Source organism: Impatiens glandulifera, chromosome 5 (assembly GCF_907164915.1).
Source record: "Impatiens glandulifera chromosome 5, dImpGla2.1, whole genome shotgun sequence".
Lineage (NCBI taxonomy): Eukaryota > Viridiplantae > Streptophyta > Magnoliopsida > Ericales > Balsaminaceae > Impatiens > Impatiens glandulifera.
The window spans coordinates 46,875,440-46,893,573 of NC_061866.1; the positions used below are offsets into that span (position 1 = coordinate 46,875,440).

An 18,134-nucleotide genomic window follows, 5' to 3' on the forward strand; every position below is an offset into this window, starting at 1 on the left:
GGGCAAACGTTGGGGAGACGGGCTCGCGGGGGCTTGGCGATCGTCGGGTAGTCAGGCTTGAGTGGGAAGCGTCCGACTTGGCGATTGTCGGGTAGTCGGGCTCGAGTGGTAAGCGTCTAGCGTTGCGTCTTATGCCCAACGTTCGGGGAGGCTAGATGACGGTCAGGTAGTGGGGGAGTCGGCAATCGTCAAGAGGAGAGTGGGTCGTGGGGAAGAGAGAAAGGAAAGTGTGAAATGGGGGAAAAGGGGTGAGGTTACATGAATAAAAATTGTCCAAATTGTATAAAAAAAATGTTATATTTAAAAAAATTAAAATTATGAAGGTTAGTTTTGAGAATGATCTCTCAAAGTCATTGATTAAATTTCTTGTCAAAATTGATCATTTTTTTTCTTGCTCCAGTGAATGTTATTGCAGTCTTTTCTGTCTATATTTGGTATACAATAACTTCAAAGATACTCTTAAAATTATTAGTCAGAAACAAATTTGATCCGACAATAAGGAGTTTACTATGGTTATAGGACTTACTACTATGTCATAGGACTTATTACTAAGGTGAAAAGATTAGATATATTCTAACGAAATTTGAATTAAGTGTTGATGCTAAGTGAAAAGTTAGGATTTACATAACACTTAAAATTAACTATAAGTTAATCCATTTTTTTCAACTTTTTACATTAATTTATTTTATCATTATTAAATTTCAATCAAACTATAAATCTTATAATAATAATAATAATAATGTTTAATTTTAAAATGTCTAAATTGTTGAGTCGAGAACGGTAGTTAATTTGAATATATATGTGAGAGTAAATGAATATTTGTGTCGGATTGTGGGTTAACTAGCCTATAAATTAATGATTTTAAAAATAAAATTACAAATGATATAAATATATTTCGAACTTTCAACCTAACAAAACAAGTACAACCATTTAACCAAGTAAACTAATAAAATTTTATATTTTAAATTCAACACCAAATTTGATGAACGTGAGACATTCTTAACAATATAAGTTTAACTTTTTAACTAACTAATCTATTTATATAATAATGTTTAATTTCACAGAGTCCGGATTGCCGGGTCGAGAGCTGTGGTTAATTTGAATATATATATGTGAGAGTAAATAGATATTTAAGTTGAATTTTGGCTTATCCGACCTTAAACTTAAAACGATTAAAATAAAATTAAAAATGTATGTTCCAAATTTACAACACAACAAAACAAGTTCAATCTTTAACCAAATGTGATTAGGATGTGGTTTGTCAAAAGAAAATAGGCCGGTAACAATTGAAAGTTGTTAAAATAAATCAAATATTTGATTGAACAAAGTGTGAGATCACCATACTAAATGTCAATTGAGATTGGTGGTTTGATTTTTAGGGATAAGAGACAAGTTAAAGTGTGATTGAGATGTGGTTTGTTGAGAAATAAGTGGTCGGTAACAAAAGGTCGCGATGTTCGAGATTAGAGATCAATTGAGATTGATATGTTAGTTTGTTGAAATATACGAGACGTGTGAAACCGTGATTGAGATTGGTTGTAGTTTAGTTAATTCTGAAAAAAATTAACACATCTCTTTATTTTATATTTTAATAATAAATCTAAATAAATAAAATTAATAATTCAAAATTTCTTTAAAAATAGTATTACAAAATCAACATCAATAATATAATAATAATAATTCATTCATATATATATAATATATATAAATTTCTTTAGAAATAGTATTACAAAATTAAAATTAATAATATAATAATAATTCATTCATATATATATATATATATATATATATTATAGTTAATTAAGAAAGAAATTGACACATTTTTTTTTATAATAAATACAATTAATAATTTAAAATTTATTTAAAAAATAATAAAAAAATTAACATTAATAGTATAAAATAATTGATATTAAAATTTATAAGTATTTATTAAATATTTTAAAATACAAATATTATATATATAAATATTTTTTTTAACCCACTAAAATAACTCAGTGGTAAAAATCGGTTTAAGAGACCAAAATGTCACGAATTTGATTTCATTTTGAAGCGTTTTGAGTTTAAGCGGGGGACCATGACTCTGGGGTGTCATGCTATTTCTCCTTCATTCATACATAAAATTAAAAATATAATTCAAAAATTCTTAAGTAATCTAGTGGTTGTAGTGTTAATGTTACATAATAGAGACCATTGTTCAAATTTCGTTAGCCTCAAAAATTTCGTTAGGCGCAATTTTTAAACTATTAAAAAATATTGATGGTTAATATGTGAAATAAAAACTTTGCTTTATCGTGAGAAGATGGTTGAATGCGAATAATACTAATTAAAATTTGCAATGAAATTGGTGGGTGGATAGATGACATTCACGATATGGAAATAGATGATTTGTTGTTTGTTAATTTGACTGAAGTGAAAATGTAAGGTTACAAGATTATATGTGGATAAAAATAAGAAATGAGATTGTTGGTTAGTCGAAATAAGTATGCCACGCGTTGAGAGGTCGATTGGGATTGGTGGGCCAAAATGAGAGTAAAAGAGACTGGTAATGTATCAAAGTAAAAGTTTAAAGTCGCGGTATGAGATGTCGGATTAAGGTGGATAAATGAGAAATGAGATGGGCGTGAGTTTGTTGGGTTGTTTATTGTAAAATATTGATGAGATAAATTGTTTGACTGAAATGAAAATAATTATTAACCTTTGCTAGTTTATAAGAATGTTACATTTTAAAGAGAATATTTTATTTCATGATAATTATTAACGTTTATGTAGTAAGTAGTAACCATATTTAAAATTGATTAATAACACTAAAAACCTTGTTAATAGGGTCAATAGGCATTTTCAAATAAATTTTTAAAGTCTTGAAACATATAATGTTTGAGTTCTTTAGTTGCATTTGCAAAAAAGTTCCAATTTTTCATACTTAATAGTCAGATACATATAATTGAATTCTTGTTATACTAACCTAAAATAACAAGTCCTGTTGAACAAAATTGAACACTATTTCATAATTTTTTTTAAAGAAAAATACATGTGAATTGAAATGGAATTGGAATCTAAATGCCACAAAGATAGAAGAAGAAAAAAACACAGGCTATGAATTGAACTTGAACCATAATAAAAAACATTTCAAACAAAATCCATCTTCAATAAGAAAAGTTGTCAAGCCAGTCTTTTTCTCATCTCAAAACAAAAACAGATCAAACCCACAAAATCATCAGTTTCAACTCTAATTCCAAAAGAAAACAAGGATACTATAAATATTGAATTCCCACAAAACAAACAGCCGCACAGATTGATCAACGCAACCTTCTTGCTTCTCTCTCAGACTCAAGAAGAGTGAGCACATCCCCATCCCTGACTGGGCCCTTAACATTCCTCATGATGTATCGGTTCTGATCATCAAGGAACTTCACTCTAACTTGGGTCACCTGCCCTCTTGATCCAGTACGACCCATAACTTTCACAACAACAGCATGCTTGATCTGAGACTCCATTTCTTCTGAATAACATACAAGATTATCAACTTGCATCAAAAATATGTAATTGCATTTCTTCATTTTAAATCCCACAACATGAAAGCCGAACTAGAACATTCTCAACAGAACAAAAAGAATCAACTTTGTAGTAAAAGTTGTAGCTTTCATATTCAGAAACAGACCAATTAGGTCTGCACCACCAAATTATATTAACTAGTTTCAAGGTGCAAATATGTATTTACATTTCTTCATTTTAAACCACACAACATAAAAATTGAACAAGAACATGCTCAACAGAACAAAAAGAATCATCTTTGTAGTAAAATATAAGGTGCTAATATAACATCATTACGGATTAAGTGTAAAATAGGATTCAAAGGGTTCCTCAATCGATATTACAATATATTATAGAATCAAGTTTAAACAAATATGTATGTTGGCTCCCAGGACAGATCCAACCTCAGACGGTCGAGACAACATATTATATCAATCAGGTAATAAAAACTAGAACGATTTATGTAGATCACATTCATCTACATCGCATGAAACAGAAATCAGAAACAATTGCAAGTTCAGAAATCGCTAAAATCAACGAATCCAGCATATACAACATATAAATAATAGTAAGATCTAAATCTTCAAGAGAGAAAACTAACCTTAATAAGATGCAAGCGAGGGAATTAGGTCTTCAAGTCGGCCGCTGTAATGAATGAATGAATACGATCCCGTCTTTTATATTGGGGATTTAGCTCTTAGGGTTGTTATTTCACGCAGAATTACCGATAATGCCCCTACGTATAATTTTTTTTAATTAATTCCCGGTTCAGTGGAATGGGCCTAACATATTAATAATTAATTATAAAAATAAGTAAGAGAAAAAATATTAATAATTTTTATAATATATATAATTATAACCTTGAAGAAGGTTTTCAGGAGTTAAATCAGTCATGGCCGCCGCAGCCGCTATGTTCTCACATATGAAGTATGGAGATGGATTAACAATTGTTGGAGTTTCAATCTGCACAGCTATCGTATGCGAATCAATCTCATGGCTCTTCATCTACCGTACTGGTTCATACAACAATCTCAAGTCATCCATCGACAAGGCATCAAAGAAGCTCGAGACGATGAAAACTGAATCCAAGAAGTCTAAGATCAAGAAGATCGACCGCGTCGAGACAACTCTCAATGATTCCAACCGCGATCTATCTCTTTTCAAGTTCAAATCCGGTGCGGTAGTTGCGTTCGTCCTCTTCCTTGTTTTTGGTCTTCTTAATTCCATGTTTGAAGGTAAGTCGGTTGCTAAATTGCCATTTGTACCGATACCAATTGTTCAGAAGATGAGCCATAGAGGATTACGTGGGGAAGATATGACGGATTGTTCTATGACTTTCTTGTATTTTCTCTGCTCTATTAGCATCAGGACCAATTTGCAGAAGTTCTTAGGGTTTTCCCCTCCCCGTGGAGCTGTTGCTGGATCTGGACTTTTCCCATTGCCCGATCAGAAAACCAACTGATAGATAGTTTGTTTGATCATCTTTTTTTTCTTTTCTTTTTTTAATTTATGCCAATTTGGTTCATACTTTGAGGACTTGTTAAATTGCATCCTTTCAATTAATATAATGAAATAAAAACCATAAAATTGTTTTAGGCTACCAGGTTCGAAAGCTTAAGAGATACTAGGTTCGAGTCCGTTATGACTATAAGTTTTGTGTATTGCTTAAGGCTACCAGGTTCGAAAGCTTAAGAGATATTAGGTTAAGTTTTGTGTATTGCTTAAGGCTACCAGGTTCGAAAGCTAGGTTTGAGTCCGTTATGACTATAAGTTTTGTTCGAAAGCTTAAGAGATATTAGGTTTGAGTCCGTTATGATTATAAGTTTAGTGATGTGTATGTGTTTGCGGGATTTATGTTTAACACCTATTACCACATTTTCAAAAAAAATAAAAATTAATAATTAAAATACCGTTTGTGCCAATTATTCTTGCCTAGATTTTTACAACACTGATTTAAAAGAATAAACCAAAACAAACCAAAACAGAGAACCTAGATTATTATAATTCTAACTACACAAATGACCAATGCAAAACTAGTTTGATAAATTATTATTATTATTATTAGTTCCACTGTTCTAGATCACTGAGGACTCTCCTATGGCTGCCCTGTTCAGGATGATGATGATGATCAGTAACATCAGTTTGATCTCCATTTGTTGTTTTCTTAAGCTTGGCAACAAGAACCCACATGTTAGCTAGTTCATTCTCTAGATATGCTTCTCTTTGTTTAGATTCTTCTATCTTTCTTTGCAGTTCTGCTTCTCTTTTCTCTTTATCAGCTAAAGCAGCTTCGTATGAAACTTCTCTCTCCCGACCCATCGCTAGCTCTCTCTTCACCTCTGCCGGTACAGAAGCAGCAGCAGCAACTGGTTCTTGACGTTTTGGGTTGACGTCTAACGGTCTCCTGACAAGCCGTGGAGTTGGTGTGCTTCTACGTTGTTGACTGCTTGAATTCTTTTGTGCTGCTGCTAGTGCGGCAGTTAGCTTGTCGTTACGAGTCATGAGTTTCGATATTTCTTCTGATAATGCCTTTAGTTCAACTGCTGCAGCCGAAGCTAATCCTTTTGCGTATGAACTATCTTCTGAAAGTTTCTTGTTTCGCGCTTCTATCTGCTCCTTTGCCTCTGTTAATTCACTTATCTTCTGTTTCAGTTCTTCTATTTCCTTATCCTGACATAATAAAGATGAATGAGGAAAGGAAGCCTCAGCCTCAGACGTGTGTTCTATATCCCCGAGAGGATGTTTGTTTTAGTAATTTTGATTGCATTTTTGGAAACAAACCTTTGCCTGCAGTAGCAGCATCCCTTCATTTGAATCTTTCACTGCTCCGTCCACGCAAACTTCTCCCTGCTGCATAGCTTTTAGATCAAGCAAACGTCTAGATATTCCAGCTGAGCTGGGGTGCAACTCGGGTGCATCTGAGAGCTGCTGTTTCAACGAGGCTACCGTTTCTTCCATTTCTTGGCATTCATGAACCTGTCATGCATAAACTACTGCATCAGAATGTCTTTCACGACAATAATACCTCGTTCAATTATGGGTTATTTGGATAACTACTAGGTTATTCTTTCCAAATATATAATTTGAAAAATATTATAAAAAAAAAGAAATTTAGGGAATGATTGAATGTTATAGTTGATGAAGGGTTTGTATGATTGGATGGTCTTTTATTTGAGATTAATTCCAAATAACCCAAACCCAAACTTATTGGGTCATTATCTGTTGTACCTTTTGATCAAGTTGGTCTTGAATTATTCTGTTATCAGCAACTTTAACCTGGTTAAGAAAAGGAAATGATTTAGCATTGTATATTATTTTGCTAATTTATATTTGTCCAACACAAATCTCATTAACCACACAATGCCGAAGTTTGTCATGTTGAATGGAATGCTGGGGATTCAGATTAGATATAACTTATTCAGATGCAATTCCATTACCTCAAGCTCGAACGATTTCTCATTTAGTTGGGCCATTAATTCAGCTACAGTCTGTAACAAGAAATTAATTTTTTGTTATTCTGTTCACGAAATAGTTGCAAGCATTTGAAAAAGAACTTACTAGTGATCCTTCAACATTCTCCACCTTGTCATGACACATGATAATGGAATCAGCTATTTGCTTTTCCAGGAGAGCAATTTGTCCGTTCTTTCTCTTGATTTTATTGTTCAATTCTCTTACTTCCTCCTTTTATATAAAATAAAGATGAAGGATAGTAAAAAATATGATATAGTTCTACTCATGAAAAGACAGGTATAGAAACAAAATGTATATGAGTCCTTACATGAATGAATTCCTTCTCACGATTTCTTGAAGCATCCTCTGATAATCTCTTCAATGCACTTGAATGGAGTGCCACCTCTCCAGATAATATCTTTTGTTGCTCCCTCAGGAGATCAATTTGATCAATTGTCTTAATGGTTGTCTGGCAGTATGACATAAAACACAAAATTAAATACAACATGCACCACTATATTTAAATGAAAATATTATGATCCTAGCTATAAAATATAAGATGGAATTTGTAGAATTTATTCATATACACAGAATATTTAATGATTATTTCATACCGAGGGAGTATCTGGTTCCGTGTAATCCCCATCCGGACTTCCTCTATGATGTCTCATCTCCAAAGGGTCAGCAGGAATACTCTCTGTATGATGAGAATTTGATAGCCCAGATTCACCTTGAAAATTAACACTTTCTGCTTTAGGAGTTGAAGGAGAACTAACGGACTTGACTCCACTTGATTTATCGCTGGTGCTTGCCAAGGTGCCTACACCACTGTCTCGCTTCTGGGGAAATCATAATGTAATCGGTTGAAATAACAATTATATATTTGTAGAATTATCCTCAAATATGGATCGGTAGCAAATCAATCAATTAGACTATCGATTTGCTAACTGACCGAGAATGGAAAGTCATTAGCAAATCAATTATATGATTTTATCGTTTAAATCAATTTCCTTTTCTGCAAATGTATTTTTCACTATATAAGCATTGGATTTCCTATGTAAGAAAACAACCAATAAACTAGCAATAAAATATTCTCTCTCAAATTTCTACAATATTATTAGCAAGAGCAACACTATGGAAGGAAACGAAAAATTTGTTCTTCATGGCTAATACTGCCAAGAAAGTGAAATATGTTTGAATCTGCAAGATCAACTTACCCTTGGCTTCAACCAGTGTAGAAGGCCATGCTTCCGGGATTTCTTCTCTTCCTTCACTGTATCATCTACACTTTCAACGTTCCCGTCTACTGAAACATACACATCTATGTTCTCATCATCCAAAATCAGGTCACGCTTTCTATGAGGGAGGTATGCAAGCTGCAAATTAAATAGAGTTCGCAATTGTCAAGTTGTTTAGACTAACATGGATAAATTTTCAATAACCACCATAAATAACATTAAGTAAATAGTAGAATGCAAGGACTTAACTATGTTTCAATTACAATGCAATAAATTTCCTAGTAATTCTTAAATATTGTTATCCTCCTAGCCTTATATTAATCAATGCTACAGAAACAAACTAAACATTACATTTAAAAGAGCCCAGAAACGAGAAATTCAAACAGACACCATAGAAAGTTATTTTCACTATGTGCATATAAGACAACACATATACAAATAAATAAACATAAAAATGACAATTCAAGAACACGACAACAATGATGAAGTCTTAAATTTTATGAAAGCTGTAAACAAATTAATTATAATTAGGCAGAATATGCTGTAGGGCAGCAAATCTTCCAGTCAGCTATCTCAAGAGTCAATTTGAACATTATACTCCACATTAAAAACAAAAAAGCTAATGAACCAAAGACTTTAAGTTTGACCAAGAAAATACTATCTTTCAAAGTACCATCATTTTCTTTACTTCCAAAACCACTATCACTAAGTAATTAGAGATTATTTGTCCTTCCATAATACTGGGAAGGAGAAGTTGAAAACAGATAAAATAAATCAAGAAGAATATTTCCATTATGATACCTCTTCTTCACCAAAAGAATGCCTCCTCCTTGGACCAGCACGGTGTGGAAGCCTTGATGACTGTGTGGTTTTCGTGGACACCAAGATTAACTTTGTTAGACGTTGTATTCTGGCTAATAGTGCGCCTTTAGCTTCCTCCTCCTCTTCCAATCTTGACTGCAGCTTGGATTGACCATCTTCTAACTTCAAGTTTCAAACATAATCAAAATGAATCATACTGAAGTAATTTATATTAAATATTTCTGATTAATATTTTAAAGAAAGAAATATCGTAATTTATATTAAATATTTCTGATTAATATTTTAAAGAAAGAAATATCGTAGTCTTGCGTTTCAATTGAATGCCAATAATAAATTAACATTTCTGCAAAACACTAAAAATTGAATTAGTGTTTAGGGTCATAACAAAACCCAAATAAAAATTGAAGCAGAAGCAAAACCACAATCTCACACATATGGCCGGACAATTTCATGAATTATTAGATGCACCAAAAGTAAAATCTGGTCGGCAGAAATAACGCAGCAAGTTTAATGCCAATTGTATAACAGGCTACACTTGCAGATGGCCATTAATGAACTAGAAACCTTGCTTGTAATAATAAACAAAAGAGAAAATAGAAGAGGAGATGCCCTGTGCCCTCATGTAGACTGACATCTAGATTTCAATCTCTAGATAAACATGTATCATTGATGAAAATAAATTGGTCAAACGTGCATACCTAGTCTATTTTATATAAGTTTCTTTTTGTTTTCATTCTCTAGAGAAACATGTACCACAGTACCAGTGAATCAATGCATATAAGTCTATGAGAACAGTTTATACATACCTAGTCTATTTTATATAAGTTTCTTTTTGTTTTTTTTCTACGATACACAATAACAGCTACATAACTGAGAAATTAGATCAAAGAAGTGAAAAGTTGTAGAAGAAGGATACAGCTAATTGGAAGGTAAATTGAACCCATCACTCTTTTACTTACACAAAATCAGGCACTAATGGCACCTCCGAATTGTTTAACAATACATGCAACAGATACACCCACCTAGCTAATTAAATTAAAATCTATAAGTTTTAGACTAATAGAAAGCTTTTGTTCATTCCATGTTTAGGGGTCAATTTATATATATTTATGATATTAAATGGATACAATGCTATAAGTTTCAAAAAGGAAACTAGTAGCGAACTTCTCCATGTCACAAGACCTTTAAATGAAAAAAGTATCTCTACCAAGTACAATATATCAACATGAACTTTTAACAGCATAAGGGAATAATAAATGTCATGTTAGCAAAAGAGTACCTGCTGTTTCAGAAGCTCTATGTCATCTTCACCTGCATCTTTTAGTTGAGGAACTGAGACAATACCTCTCTTTAGTTGATCCAGCTCTTCCTTCAAACAGCGAATCTCATTCTGGTACTTCTTGATGAGTGATTTTTCATCAATTATCTGAGAATTTATAAAATTAGTTATGAAGCCAATAACAACTTTAGAATCAAAGGATGGGAACAGTCTTACCTTATTCTGTGCTGCTTTGATTTCTATGTGCTTTGTACGGTGAGCAAACTTGAGTGTGTTGTGCGTCTCCTCAGTACTACTTGATGAGGGAGTAACAGTGCAAATGAGCTGTAAAATTAAAATGAAAAAAACTCTCATAGCTTGTGGAACTTTTACAAAAGGCTCAAAATACATTAAATGATGAATTGGCACAATTCAACCATCAAACTTGTGCACTTGGCTCAAATCACTAGTTCTAAATTGATCTTATGGCATTAATATTTTTCAACACCATTTTGGTGCTACTGGTTTGGTTATTATCTTATGTAATTATTCATATTTCTGTCCATAGAAACACCCTTTTTGGGCCCCACCCATCCCTTCAGAAACTGGATTAATAGAATTAGAATTGCATACAGGCATCATTTATATTCACTATTTTCCTAAGAAAGGAAGGAGGTGGAGTTAACGGTTGATAGAAACTAAGGGGGGTTGGGTTGAGGAGGCATTGGAGCTAGGCTTCAAATCCACCATCTAACTGCTATGTGTACTTCAAATGAGAAGTTCTCCACGGAACTTCTTAAGGTGGTTAAATATTTTTGCAAGTGAAGGATTAGGGTTTCGGATAGAGCTTAGTTTTAGAAGGTACACAAATGTGGGAGATTCCTGGGCCAAGCTGAGGATATCTAAGTGTTTGGGAATAGGCTAGAGATTAGGATATGTTTTTTTGGGAAAAGAAAATAGGATATATTGGAGACATGGTCAGAAGAGATTTTACATGGATTCTAGAGGTTTCAACTTGGAAATGGCTCATTGCTCTAACAGCCTGATGATGCTCAGTTAGACCCCCTCCCCTTTGTGGAAGTTGAACTTTTTCCATTATATCACATTGAACTAATGAAAAACATTTTCCCAAAATTTATGCAAATATAGATGATTCAGCACAAGAATATGTATTCTCAAGTGTGGACTTTTCAGAAATAGATAGATTGCGTGCGAGGCTCTCAAAATAGACCTCCTCCTTTGTGGAAGTTGAATTTTTTCCATTATATCACACTGAACTAAAGAAAAACATTTTCCCAAAAAATATGCAAATATAGATGGTCCAGCACAAGAATATGGTTTCTCAAGTGTGGACTTTCAAAAACAATTGATAGAGTGTGAGGCTTACAGATACATGGCCATGACCACTTAATGAAGACTGAAGAAGCCTAGTTAATTTAGAGTCCCTGTATGGTACATGTGCTGCTCTCCCATCAGTCAACTTTGATATGACCTGCCAATAAACAGTTCATTCATAGAGATTAATCCCAAATTGGAAAAAACGACTTAAGTAACAGGACAGAGGCCGAAGCAACTGTTATCGTCTTCACCTCCCCCCACCTCCCAAAGGAAAAATACAACACTAATAAACAAACACATATAAATAAGGCATAAAGAAATCAAGATGGAAAACATAATTTGAAGCAAAATAATATTGAATATTTTCACCTTTCAGGACTCCATTTTTTCATTTCAAATATACATTCCCAAAAATGAACACAAAAATGGAATGATGAAAGTAAAGATAAAACTATTGAATCTTCAATTAGTATTAAAAAAATGGAATACTGAGTCTATCAAGATAGAAGACAATTGTTACATTTATAGAGGTAGGCCAACATGACAATATCATTCATTACATGATAAGTAGTTGCTGAAAAGGAAATGTCATAAAGAAGGTAATAGTGATGGATTTAGACTCACAGTTCCAAGAGTTAGCAGACTTTTGTTAATGTAGGATCCTTCTCTTCGACGCACACCAACAGTTTCAGCTTTGGAGCTCTCAGAACCTGCTAGATCAATGAGATGCTGCACATGTATGCAACAAATAGAGTGGTTAATTTACAAACTTAGTATCAACCCTTCCAGAAGAAAGAGCTCAAAAAAGTACCCCATAATAACATACCAATTGTGACAAGTTAACAGCCTCGCCTTCACAGTTTTCACCAAAAAGGCTGCTTTCAATGGTCTATCAAAGAACAATAGAATATAAATTATTAGGAAAAGAAGCAAACTAGACGCATCTATAACACTAAAGCTTTCAAAGTTGTGATATTCATCCATTCATACTTCAGCTTCAGGTGCATGTGGTCACTAAATTTTTACTTCCAAAATTTATGCATCAGTAGAAAACGTAATAAAACAACTTCAAGATCGGTACTCATCCTGTTACCCAATTAGGTGAAGAAACATGGAGGAACCCATAATAATGCATTTAATAAACAAACAGCCTACAAGTCTATTTGAACGTTGTTCACTCACCAGTGTAAATATTGTATGGCTCCTGCTGCTAAGTAAATTGAAATTTGTAGAACCAACATGCCTGTGTTCTGTAGTAGAAAGCATGTCTAGTAAGATGGGACTGAAGCAAGAAATAGTTATTGAAGAAATATGAGTAAGAACCACTTGTGTATCTAGATTGTCTAGTCATCTTCATGTGTAGTGCACTATATAGAGCAGTAAGAGAAAAGGTGAAAACAAATCTCAAGTATGCAGGCATATCTATGAACCATTAAGTGTATCCTAGAATTAAAGAAAAAATAAAATGTCAATCATGTCATATGATGTCAAAAGGTTAACAATCCAACTCCCCGCAGCTTTTTTTCAAATCCATGTTGTCCACATTAAGTATCCAGATATCTAGATCATGTCATACATTTTTTAAAATTCAAGTGTAACAACTCTACCAGCAGATTGTAGGGCTGGTTTAGATTTCATTTATCCCCCAGAATTAAAAGTTAACCCTCAATATAAGGGGAAAATTGATGAACAATTTTATTAGCAGAAACTAATTCCTAAATAAGCAATTGAAGGCTTGATATCCTTTTTTTTAGACTAGTTTTTTTTCCCTGGAGAGGGCTAGGAAAAGAAGGCTTGACATCCAAATGACTAAGGCTATATTTAATATTTGACTTATCACTTAATTTGAATTGATTCAACACCTTTATCATTTAAATTGATTTGATAGCATAATTGAGTAAATCACTTAATTCATTCAGTGGAGTTGAATTATATGCTGGTTTGAAAGTTAACTCAATTTTACTTCATTTTCAGTGTTAAGTTTTCAACACTTAATTACAACAGACCCAAAATTAGCATTTTAAGCAAGTACAATTAGAATTTACCCTCTCCAGCAGCAATAAGAGACAAAGCATGAGCAGGGGATAATACAACTTCCTCTTTAATGCCTTCAACAAATGTACCCTGCATTAGCAGTGAGAAAACAATTACAACATTAAACCAATCAGAAAACTTCTGAAGCACACCTTAGGATAATATGGCTCCTTGTACCAAACAACCAAAAATGCAGAAATTTGTAACTCAGTGAAATAACAACAGAGAATATAGGTATAGACATAAGGAAATCTTGGGCAACCTGAGCATCCTCTCTGATTCTTAGATTTTGTCCAGCTGGATTTAATAAGTCATTAATGACCTGTGGTTGAAGAATGTTAAATCATGTTAGTATTACAGTTGTTCCAAGAGTTAGAAGTTACATCGCCATAGATAGATTAGCCAAAACAGATACAGTGAGCCCAACACATTTACAAGTTACCATTGAACACAAAATAATTCAACACAGTACTGCAATGATTTAGAACAGATTACATAGCTCTTTTTCATGACGAAGTCAACAAATAGAAAAAGTACATGTAGAAAACAGAACAGATGGAAACACAGAAACTAATGACCCCCTCCCCCAAGCGAATTTGGATACCAGCAATATATAAACAAGTGAATTAGCAATAGAATCAATCTAAGCCGGCAGAAAAAATGATAGAATCTCGAGCATTAACAAGGGGTTTCAGGTCAAACTAACAACTAGTCAACTACACATTTCCAGTAAAATCATTGTCCAACAAAAATTAATGATTCAAGCACGCAAATTTTGTACATACTGAATTACTCACAAATACTTCCAGTACATGATACGAAAAGGCAAATACTACAAAGAAGAACCAAATACCAATTTTCAAGAGTTCGAAATAAATATCAGAAGATTACCTCGTTATAGATCTCCAAGTATGAGACACGAAGAAGAAACTCACGATTTGGAGTCTGACACACAGATAATTTCATTGGTATTTTTTCTTTATCAGATGTAATTATTGTAGGATTCCACATTACAAATGAATTACCTCTTGAATGATACTAAAAGTGTCTTTCACAGCTAATGGAATAATACCCGGAGACCTCTGATCCCCCTGTTCAGTAGTAGCCAAAGTGTCACAGGATTTAGATTAAAGTTAAGAACTTTTTAAGAAATACACTAACCACATTTTACATTGGTCTAAATATGAAAGTGAGAAACACCTTGCTATTGCAATGCTAATACAATTGGACAAACCCAAACATAAATGTCATGATGAAAGGAAGATATCTTACATGCATAGTGTGTGTCTTTCCACTGCTTGTCACACCATATGCAAAAATGGTACCTGCTCTTAAGAGAAAACATAAAAAGAATTAATGTTTACCTAGGTCAAAATCAAGAGTAGTTCAGGAGCAAGTTGTTAATTGTCATATGAAGGACCAATAGGTTGGTAATACAAAAACTAATGAAGGGAAAGAAAGTGATTCCCTAACCACTTCAGTAGGATGGAACATTTACAGAGGAGGTACATGTACTTTCACCAAAAGTATGAGATGGTGTTCACTCACACTTCTTCATTTGAAGATTAAAACACTGTGACAGTATCTCAAATATACTCTGAGTATCAACCCAATGCCGGATTTGTTTTCTCAATAATATCTTCTAAAAAAGCTTTGACACACAAATGATGTGCAATAAGGCCAAAATACAAAAAAAAAAAAAGGATTAATGTTTACCATTGATGCCCTCCATAGCACCGTTGACAACAGATTGTGCAGCAATATCGTACACATGCCTTGTGGTAGTCGTTGGGCCAAACACTCGATCTGGGAGATAAATGTGGAACAAGAATAAATATACAGAACCCGGACCAATCATACACATACTATTCTTGCGTGATCTAATACTACCTTTGAATTTATCAATGAAAATTTGCAGAAGTTTACTAGTTAGAAAGATGAAGAAAGTAACAGACCATTGCAATTTGACTAACATAATAGTGACTACAATAAGAATGTTATCATTTTATAATAAAAACCAAATAACCAAGTTTAACCTCCAAATATTATGGAAGTACTTTTATAATAATAAAAAATCAAAACATAACCATAAACATAAAGATTAAGAATGAATGTGTTTATAAAAACATAGAATTTGGCTTCTTATACTCCAAGAGCAAACTAAATATTATCTTTCAATTAGGAAAATCTCAATTTTCAGTCATGCAACAGGACCATCAAGTTGCTCCTAGAAGTCACACCATGGACCTTGACTTTTCCTCCACAAGCAACCAATTTGAAAAGGTAACAACTTATAGTGAATTGAGGAGATGTGCACACTCAAATGAAGGCTAACCAAGCTTAACCTAGTTTACAGAAGTATTGATGGCTCAAATCAGAATACAAAGAATAGTTGGATGCATCTATAAGATTCTTTGGAAATCAGCAATTAGCATTCACTTATATACAACATCTGAGCAAAGTCGCTGAACGTGAAATTACAAGTTTGTGATGTATAACTATGCCAAGGCGATAGCAAAAGTGTATTGTAGATCAATTTATTCAGAAGGATCTTTTGTCAAAGGTCTGGTTTCACCATGACGAAACCTTAGTGATAGAAGGGATCTACTCAGACTACTCATACAATCCTAGGATTAGGAAAATACAAAGGCAACACATAACCAGTCCAACAGCAAAAAGCATGCGTCGTTCACTCAGGTAAGTAGAGTCTTTTAACAACTTTGTGAGGGAGTTCTAGATGATTGGAATAAATTCTCCATAAGTTTTAGAGTGAAAACCTCTATTCTATGGTACATTCAAAACACCAAGATATTGCAGTAATTGTAAAAATCATTTAGAAACATACATGCAATTCCAAGTTTGGAATCTTCATAATGATTACTACCGCTCTGAAATGGTTAACACGTGTCAAACAAACAAAATGTTGCAGATACAAACAATTTATAACAACTGGATTTCTCTGGCAGAACGTTAATTATTATTTTCAAAAGTATCAATGTACTAATTCAATATCTAAGCAAAAGCATTACCGTAAGCATATGCTATAGAAGGATTATGCTCATTCCGTACAATACTTTCTCCATCTGCATACCAAGCAACCTCTTCACCTAATCGGATTTCCCTCGGACTACATCAAACATAAAATTGAATTTATCATTTGAAAAGCAAAGAAATTCATGAATCTGAGTATAAGTAAAGTACCTGAGGGGACGGAAACGAACGGTAACCGTTACATTCTCCTTGGATCTCTCTGCATTCAACGATGAGTTCTCTGAGTAGAAATAATGCGGTTTACTTCTCGCTGAAGAAGAAGCTGGAGAACTCTGACCGTCAACAGAAGTTTCCGGAAATTGCTTAGAAGAAGACGTTGTTGATGACGAAGGCGAGTGTTGAACTGCTTTGAATCCCGATCTCCTCGATTTTGCTCCTTGTCCAGACGCCATTGAAGCTGAAGAGAAATCAGTTCATTGTACTACATACATACAGTGTGATGAAAAATAGTAAATGACACTGAGATAAGCATAGATAACGTACAGAGTCTTCTTATAAGGCGATTATTTTAGAGAGGAAAGAGATCTGAGAAAACAAAAAGGAAAAAGAGAGAGAGAACAGTATGAGCATTAATCATAATTTGGCTTAATTTAGGGTTTTAGCTTAAGCCTTTTGAAGTTTTGATACATACTTGCCTTGGAAGCGATGTTCTCCACTTTGATGATAGGCAAAGTGCATTTTCGAAAGCAAAGCAAAGCAGAGCAAAGAGATGAAAGAAGAAGGAGAGAGTTCCGTGTGTATCCGTGCGTTCTGGTGTGAAATACAGATGCCAACTTCACTCTGGCACCTAGAGAAAGGAGAAAGAGAGAGAAAGTTCAACCATAGAAAAGAGTAATGAAATAAAGAGAAAGATCAATCTCTCCCAAGTCAAGTAGAGAGAAAGAGAAAGAGCTGGCATATTTAGATTTCATTTGACCAAATTTTGAAAAAAAATATTATAAAGAATAAAATAGATTTTGATATTTTATTTATTTAAATAATGAGATTAGTACAGTTTATTTATTTGAATGGATAATGATATTTAAAAAAAAATCTCAATCAAACAAGTTCTTGTAGGAAATCTAATATAAATTTAGTTAATTTAATTTACAACAATGTGTTACATTACTTTCTTCTTATAAAAAGAAGGTTGATTCATAGTTTATTTATTTTTAATTGTATTTGATATAAAAGTATAAGTTAGATTTATGTTTGATTATTATTAAAAACATTCTTATATTATTTAGGAGTAATGATTATGAAGGTTGTGTTAGCTATTATTATATTGGTGTATCGTCAGAAGTCTAGTTACGACGTATCATGAACTTACTTTCATTATTATATGTAGACATGTCACAGTCAAGGACATATATATTATCGGTTTAGTAGTTTCGCTAGCCGAAATAGATATAAAATGAGATTAAATATTA

The 18,134-nt window shown here is 33.2% G+C and overlaps 3 protein-coding genes across 4 annotated transcripts; 1 reads left to right on the forward strand and 2 right to left on the reverse strand.

The window, feature by feature from the left end:
- Positions 1-3,096: 3,096 nt before the first annotated feature.
- Positions 3,097-4,269, reverse strand: LOC124939795 (40S ribosomal protein S28-1-like). 2 transcript variants are annotated; one of them, XM_047480242.1, is made up of 2 exons: positions 4,133-4,269; positions 3,097-3,499 (listed from the first exon to the last, which is right to left on the reverse strand). In XM_047480242.1, exon 2 carries the CDS (start codon positions 3,492-3,494, stop codon positions 3,297-3,299), a length of 198 nt encoding a protein of 65 aa, XP_047336198.1. In that variant the 5' UTR covers positions 3,495-3,499; positions 4,133-4,269; the 3' UTR covers positions 3,097-3,296. The 2 variants fall into 2 exon arrangements, with proteins under 2 accessions (XP_047336198.1, XP_047336197.1); XM_047480241.1 differs by having other exon boundaries at positions 3,097-3,507; positions 4,138-4,257.
- Positions 4,270-4,422: 153 nt separating this feature from the next.
- LOC124940055 (calcium load-activated calcium channel-like) lies at positions 4,423-5,090 on the forward strand. The gene has a single exon (XM_047480534.1). It carries the CDS (start codon positions 4,424-4,426, stop codon positions 4,991-4,993), a length of 570 nt encoding a protein of 189 aa, XP_047336490.1. The 5' UTR covers position 4,423; the 3' UTR covers positions 4,994-5,090.
- A 324-nt stretch (positions 5,091-5,414) lies between these two features.
- Positions 5,415-17,572, reverse strand: LOC124937428 (kinesin-like protein KIN-7K, chloroplastic). Its single transcript, XM_047477691.1, has 25 exons — positions 17,357-17,572; positions 17,209-17,250; positions 16,876-17,122; positions 16,704-16,801; positions 15,391-15,480; positions 14,947-14,999; positions 14,700-14,765; positions 14,566-14,619; positions 13,937-13,996; positions 13,686-13,764; positions 12,823-12,890; positions 12,467-12,529; positions 12,265-12,369; positions 11,690-11,794; positions 10,540-10,647; positions 10,324-10,470; positions 9,024-9,206; positions 8,202-8,360; positions 7,599-7,823; positions 7,313-7,453; positions 7,090-7,215; positions 6,969-7,019; positions 6,760-6,807; positions 6,313-6,507; positions 5,415-6,201 (listed from the first exon to the last, which is right to left on the reverse strand). Exons 3-25 carry the CDS (start codon positions 17,115-17,117, stop codon positions 5,593-5,595), a joined length of 3,075 nt encoding a protein of 1,024 aa, XP_047333647.1. The 5' UTR covers positions 17,118-17,122; positions 17,209-17,250; positions 17,357-17,572; the 3' UTR covers positions 5,415-5,592.
- Between the last annotated feature and the right edge of the window lie 562 nt (positions 17,573-18,134).

Excerpts from the sequence above, each read along its gene's own strand:
- LOC124939795 (XM_047480242.1), bottom strand. The coding sequence starts at position 3,494 with ATGGAGTCTCAGATCAAGCATGCTGTTGTTGTGAAAGTTATGGGTCGT.
- LOC124940055 (XM_047480534.1), top strand. The coding sequence starts at position 4,424 with ATGGCCGCCGCAGCCGCTATGTTCTCACATATGAAGTATGGAGATGGA.
- LOC124937428 (XM_047477691.1), bottom strand. The coding sequence starts at position 17,117 with ATGGCGTCTGGACAAGGAGCAAAATCGAGGAGATCGGGATTCAAAGCA. Across the intron at positions 11,795-12,264 it reads GTCTGCTAACTCTTGGAACT|GTCATATCAAAGTTGACTGA; the intron begins GTGAGTCTAAAT and ends GTTTATTGGCAG. Across the intron at positions 6,508-6,759 it reads AAGACCAACTTGATCAAAAG|GTTCATGAATGCCAAGAAAT; the intron begins GTACAACAGATA and ends TATGCATGACAG.